The sequence below is a fragment of the Mercenaria mercenaria genome, chromosome 18 (assembly GCF_021730395.1).
Source record: "Mercenaria mercenaria strain notata chromosome 18, MADL_Memer_1, whole genome shotgun sequence".
In the NCBI taxonomy this organism is placed as follows: domain Eukaryota; kingdom Metazoa; phylum Mollusca; class Bivalvia; order Venerida; family Veneridae; genus Mercenaria; species Mercenaria mercenaria.
In genome coordinates, this window is record NC_069378.1 from 63,370,085 (window position 1) to 63,377,053 (window position 6,969).

Consider the following 6,969-nt stretch of genomic DNA (forward strand, 5'->3'; position numbering starts at 1 on the left):
CGAAGTTTGTAAACCACATCCCCGTAAAAAACGGGTTTAGAAATACCTTCTCGCAGAAGTGTCTTTAAATTACTATTGAATTTTAAAACTAAATCAGAATTACGATAGTAAAATTTAGCAAAATATTTACGCAATTTGTAATAACGGTAGCCTTGCTGAAGAAGTTTACTTGTAATATATTGATTACGTTCATTGAAATGCTTGACATGACTACACGCTCTGGCAAACCGAATTAACTGAGAAATATATACCCCATAAGATGTAGCCTGAGGTACATCCCCATCCAAATGGTGAAAATTTACAATACTAAAATTAAAATCATCCCTCTTGTCATAAATTTTGGTATGTATAATATTGTCATTGTAAGACCTCGCTTCGTGACGGAGAGAATGAAATTGTGTTTCGAAATTTGCTTAGTCGCGCTCTTAAAAGTAAGGCTGCTCGTGGTTCCCTGAATTCTGTCAAGTTTCGGAATACATTGGTGTTCCAATACCTCGGTTTAACCATATCTGTATGTTTAATTAATGCATTCTGAACAGTTCAGACTTACACCAAAATAGAGTGATTCTATCGCTACATAGTGGTCCACCGCCAATCGTCTTCGTTGATGATTTGTACTTTCTCGAAATTGTATATTACACTTCATTACCATCAGCTGGCACACAGTTAATTGCTGTTGTCAGATGCTTCATGTCTGCTGGCAACACTTAATTGGTACATACCTACATTTATATCCTCAAGCTAGCATATAAAAAACTCGATGCCCTCATGCAGTTGACACGTAACTAAGCGTTGCCACTAGCTGAAATATAATTACTCGCTATCCTCTACTAGCATATTATTTCCCTCTACCCCTCTGTCGGCATATATACAAATAATCACAATCATCTATGTACTATCCTGAAGCTTGTTCAAAACTACTCATTTCTAGCAGACTGGCACATATTTCACTCTACCCTCAAGCTTATACACAACCACGCAGTACCTGACCCACAATTACACTGAATAAAGAATCCTAAATACCGGTGATTTCAGTTATCATTTTGAGATGATATAATTGACCCGTATGCAATATCGGCAATCTCCGTTCTTTTACGGAAAGCCATGTTCACGTTGATCTTTATTTACGTGCGAAGAATGCCGAATGGCCTAACAATTCCACGTAATCAAACAAAGTGGCCGATTGTCATTATTGGTCAATTTTACCAAAAAAAAAAAATAAAAAATCGGTGTATATTAACGAAAATAAAAAATGTAAAATTGTACTTAGAATTATAAATCTTATTCCATGTCTATAAAACTAGTTGATTAATATAAACAAACTTTTTGATATCTCAAAGTCCTTTTGTTGTACGACTGTTTGAATTTGGTTTAAACAATATTTTATTAATCACAATTCATTTACAACATGTATATATATATATATATATATATATAAAAAGCATACAGGATTGAGTAGGAAGCTGAAAGCTTATTTGAAACTCTCTCCTCTGTTTGAATTTGTATGCATTATAAATGTCACGTACACTGTCACCTACATACTCATACTATGCTTTAGTTAATGGAAGAACCATTTTATCCCTAGGGTTGCGGGAATGTTTACATATCAATTCGATTCATTACATTTTATACTGACTATGTTTAGTGCGCCTTTATAGCCGTGATAGTGTAATTATTGTATGTTGTGCGTGATAGTTCGATGTAAAAGACTTTTACTTATACCAACATCTTTCTTCAAATATAGGTAAAATACATAATAAAAATAGTCAATCAATTTGTTGCATACACAGGCAAATAAGTAAACATAATATCAAGTGCTTGGCATGAAAAAACTGCGGCCTGTGACACCAGAATTCGCTAACAGGGCCTGTGACATTTCAGATGAAGCATTTAAATGGAATTTTTAGTTTAAATGAAACTCACTTGTACATGGCGATAATGGGAAAAAATATAAGTAAAACTTAACTTAAAAATCATTGAATGAAAATAAATATTATGAAAAAATGACAGCGTAGATTCAGTATTAAACATCGCCCGCAAGGCAGACAGACTCTCGCGTAACCAGTTCGCCATTCTGAATACTTAGTAACTTAAAACTAAACTCTCAAGCGTAAATATCTATCTATACTTTTCTATTCAATCAGAGCTTATTTAGAACTACCATTGATGTTTCATAAATTTGATGTTTGGTATCATGCAGAGGTTTATATGTATCGTAGCGATACATTATGCATGCATCCTTCAAATATCAAACATAAAGGTGGCCGAAATTTGCTTAATTTCACACATAGAAAAGTGCATTTTAACAAAGCTTACAATTTAAATCTAATTTTATGCCAATATGAAATAAAGCGATGTGTGACTGTTTATTACCCAAACCCTTTGTCATGTAAAACTAATTGGATTTGGTGTGTACACCTTACCTTTACTCTATTCATATATCTTAATATTAAAATGATCTTACACCTGGCTGCTTACAGTTTATACAACTTTAACTTTACTCGCTATTCATGAATGTATATATACGCCAGCTTCTATAAATATCAGCTCACAGTTTTCAGTTATTTATACTCATGTATGTATTTGACAACATTTGGTGTGTATTGGGGACACTATAAATCTTATTCCGGACTTTTGTAGTGGCTTTAAATATGTTACTTAAATCGGATACATGAGACATTCTGTTATTTAGGAATATCAAGATGGATTCAGATTTTAAATCTAAATGTAAAAATGGCTGTGTTCTTTCATGCGTGTGTACTGTTGTTACAGGTGTTGTAATGATATATTACTTTTATCAAAGTATTTCTCAGACTAAATATTCATCGGACATAATGGAACCACCTTTGCCAAGTTTCAGACATGAAAAACTACAATCGGATGCAAACAATACCATGGAATGTCAAGTACAGAAGTTTCATTGCCATATTTAGAAAATTAAACTGTAGTCTACATCGTAAAATGTATGCTTGCATTATATGAGCAGTTTGTTTCATTTAAGATTTGAACAAAATGAAAATAAAATTACATGCATGTATTCTCCCAAACAACAACAAAAAGGATTGGAATGAATCGGTGTTATAAATGGTGAACAAATCGGGTGATTTGTTCACGATTTTATCACGATGGAAATGAGCTAATGAATCGGTAATAAATCGGTAACATAACATGTCTTTGTTTTGGTAAATCATGAATCGGTATGAAATTGGTTGTGCTGAAGTTGAAATGAAAGGAATTTGGAAATCAGTGGTACTAATAAATCGGTAAGAAATCGTGCTAATGATCGGTAATAAGTCGTCCTAATGAATCAGCATTATTTTAAGGGAAGAAAGCATGGGTACAAAAAGTTTAAGGATGAATTGTAATTCCATAGAAAGGGTAGCATTTACTATGAAAATGGCAAAATAAATGATCTAGTAAATAAAGAACAATATGAAATACATAGATTCTATTTATAGTATAGCAATTGCAAAACTCAAGAGTTGGATACAGTTTAGAACATATGCATCAGATGTTGTTAGATAATCAAACATTTGTACCTACTCCATAACGGTTAAAATTCCAGTATTTTAGAAGTTATGTGGTGTCTCTGTGTTTTTCAGTTATATCCCGCCAAAATACATTTAAGATTTGCATCTTTAGTTACATCTTTACTTTTTAATGAATCAGTAATAAATGGTACTGCAAAAATATCCACAAATGATGGTGTTAATAAATCGGCAAATCCCGATTCGTAAACCATTTATTCACGATTTTGATACAATTTGTTACTGGATTTTTAGCTCGACTATACGAAGTACGGAGAGCTATCCTACTCGATCCGGCGTCGGCGTCGGCGTCCTTCCGCGTCTGCACTTTGGTTAAAGTTTTGATGCACTTTCTCTTTATCTTTGTTATTACTTGATGGATTTACTTCAAACTTAAAATAGTTGTTCCTCATCATCACCTTCATCATATGGCACAAGGATCGTAACTCTAGCACCAATATTTCATGAATTATCTCCCCTTTTTACTTAGAATTTCAGGTTAAAGTTTTGGTGCACTTTCACTTTATCTCAGTTATTACTGAATGAAATTGATTCAAACTTAAAATAGTTGTTCAATATCATCGCCTGCATCAAATAGCACAAGGGTCATAACTCTGTTTTGGTGCACTTTAACTTTATCTCAGTTATTAATAAATGGATTTGATTCAGACTTAAAATAGTTGCTCAACATCATCATCACTTACATCATATGACACAAGGGCTGTTACTCTTGCATCAGTGTTTCATGAATTATCCCCCTTTTTACTTAGAATTTCAGGTTAAAGTTTTGGTGCACATTCACTCTATCTCAGTTATTATTAAATGTATTTGATTCAAACTTAAGATAGTTGTTCAACATCATCACTCACATCATATGACACAAGGGCCATAACTCTTGCACCATTATTTCATGAATTATCCCCCCTTTTACTTATAATTTCAGGTTAACGTTTTGATGCACTTTCATTCTAACTCAGTTATTACTAAATGGATTTGATTCAAACTTAGAATAGATGTTCCACCTTATCACCAACATCATATGACACAAGGTCCATAACTCTGGCACCGCTTTTTCATGAATTATGCCCCTTTTACTTAGAATTAAAGGTTAATTTTGATGCATTTTCACTATATCTCTGGTTATTACTATATGGATTTGATTCAACATGACACAAGGTGCATCACTCTTGCACCAATATTTCATGAATTATGCCCCCTTTTTGCTAAGAATTATACTTAATGTTTAATGTTTTGATACACTTGATCCTTATCTCTCTTATTATTTAATACTTTTGACACAGATTGAAGCTATTATCCAATATTTTATCCACGTTGGAGTCATTGAACACTACAGTGACAGCTCCAGCTTCGTCAAATGTGTCCAGTTTCACTATCCAGCATCGAAATAGTAGAGCACACTGTCTCCTGTGACAGCTCTTGTTTGGTTTGGAGCTATTGTGTAAATTTTCCTGTAAAATATTAGCTTGCATCGTTATGAGCCGTTCGTTTCATTTAAGATTTGAACAGAATGAAAATAAAATTACAAGCACATATTCTGTTATGTAAAATTTCCTGTAGACTTCAGTTATTGTTTAAAGGTCCATAATGCTTTTAATTCTTATCTTAAAAACAGATACAAGAGCAGTGCGTACTAACATGGTTAGAAAATCATTACTTTTAATATACTGCACATAAGGGGAAGTAATAAAAAATAGATTCAACAGAACATTCTAGTATATTCAGCAATATTTAAACCGTTGTCAAATATTAAAGAACGTAATTATCAGAAATAGGATAAAACAAGAAATTTATGTATTTTATGTTCATAATGTAAAATGTGGCATGTGGCAGCCACATTTAAACAAAGGCCTTATGAGCCTTTAATTCATATTTGTGTGCATTGATTTGATCATGCAATACGGGATAAATGATGATTTATTTCCGACGTGTTATAATATATTCCTAATTGATTTATTGTGTTTCCGACGTGTTATAAAATAATCCTAATTGATTTAATGTATTTCCGACGTGTTTTAATATATTCCTAATTGATTTATTGTACTTCCGACGTGTTATGATATATTCATAATTGATTTATTATATTTCCGACGTGTTATGGTATATTCCTAATTGATTTATTATATTTCCGACGTGTTATGATATATTCCTAATTGATTTATTATATTTCCGTCATGTTATAATATATTACCAATTTGATTATTTTATTTCAGGCGTGTTGTACACATATTCCTAGTTGATTTATTATAGTTCATTTTTAATTATATTTCAGTCGTGTTCCGTGAGCGTTCCGAATGTTATACTACAGTATGGGCATCCACGAACAGCAACAACGCTACAGTTCAATATATTGTGTTTGAGTATGGCACTGCTACACGAAGATGTGAAAAACTCTGTAGGATGCTATTACAACAAGAAGAAATCCAAGAAATATATCGTTATAAAAACGCATGCAATTGCAAAGTTTCTGACTAAGATACCGTCTCATTCTTGGATTTTCATGACTTCAAAGGTTAAATTTTCGCCTAAGGAAAAGCAGCGGTATAGCTTAACTAGACAAAATATAAAAGTAATAAGAGCAAAAAATATAACGATTAAATATGTTGCTGATATCAATTTTGTTTCCAAACGAGGTCATTCGGTTGTTTATGAATACCAGCCTATATTTGGGATATCAGATGCAAAAATGCAGCATATGGCTGAATATTTCCGCTACTGGGATATACTTCGGTTATGCTGTGGAAAACAGATGTCTGCAGATTGGCGAAATCACCTGTCACTAAATCCAAACTATAAAAGACATCATGTCCATAATAGCTCAATACATTCTGTATGCGAAAGATACAATATAAGTCAAGTCGAAGTACAGTTCTTAAATACGTATGCCTTCAAGACGTTTGCTCATATAGATTCACTTCGTGACGTCATTGGGAAGCCATCAACAGTTGACGGTAAACTAGACGGAAGCTATTGTGAACGTTGTAACGCAAATATTACTCATCGAAGTCTTAAATTTAATCAGAAATGCGCCTAAAAAGTGTATATTTTGAAATCATTTTTATCTATCGATACATCTATTTTGTGATATCCTTAACTCTATTTTACTATTTCTCGATATCTTTTTGTAACATCAAAAATAATTGATTTATATCATAGAATAAAATCAAAGTTATTATCATATTTAATTCATGTAAAACAAAAACTTAAACTTAAATTAAATGCCTGTGTTAGTGTATATGTTTTATTACAGTCATATTTAATTCATCTGTATTTTGCTGTTTAATGAGTCGAAAGTCACTTTCATTCCAACTCAGTTATTACTAAATGGAGTTGATTCAAACTTAGAATAGATGTTCCACCTTATCACCAACATCATATGACACAAGGTCCATAACTCTGGCACGGCTTTTTCATGAATTATGCC

At 32.5% G+C, this 6,969-nt stretch overlaps 1 protein-coding gene across 2 annotated transcripts; it reads left to right on the top strand.

Moving 5' to 3' along the window:
- Positions 1-2,583: 2,583 nt before the first annotated feature.
- LOC128550714 (uncharacterized) lies at positions 2,584-6,736 on the top strand. Of its 2 annotated transcripts, none has more exons than XR_008368387.1 (2): positions 2,584-2,963; positions 5,818-6,736. XR_008368387.1 is itself a non-coding variant. In XM_053530311.1 (2 exons), the coding sequence occupies exons 1-2, from the start codon at positions 2,703-2,705 to the stop codon at positions 6,577-6,579; spliced, it is 966 nt and encodes a 321-aa protein (XP_053386286.1). In that variant the 5' UTR covers positions 2,584-2,702; the 3' UTR covers positions 6,580-6,657. The 2 variants fall into 2 exon arrangements, 1 of the variants encoding a protein (XP_053386286.1); XM_053530311.1 differs by having other exon boundaries at positions 2,584-2,906; positions 5,818-6,657.
- The last annotated feature ends 233 nt before the right edge of the window (positions 6,737-6,969 follow it).

Coding starts and splice junctions, on each gene's coding strand:
- LOC128550714 (XM_053530311.1), top strand. CDS start 2,703: ATGGATTCAGATTTTAAATCTAAATGTAAAAATGGCTGTGTTCTTTCA. Junction 2,907..5,817: donor ACAATACCATGGAATGTCAA/GTACAGAAGTTT, acceptor ATTATATTTCAG/TCGTGTTCCGTGAGCGTTCC.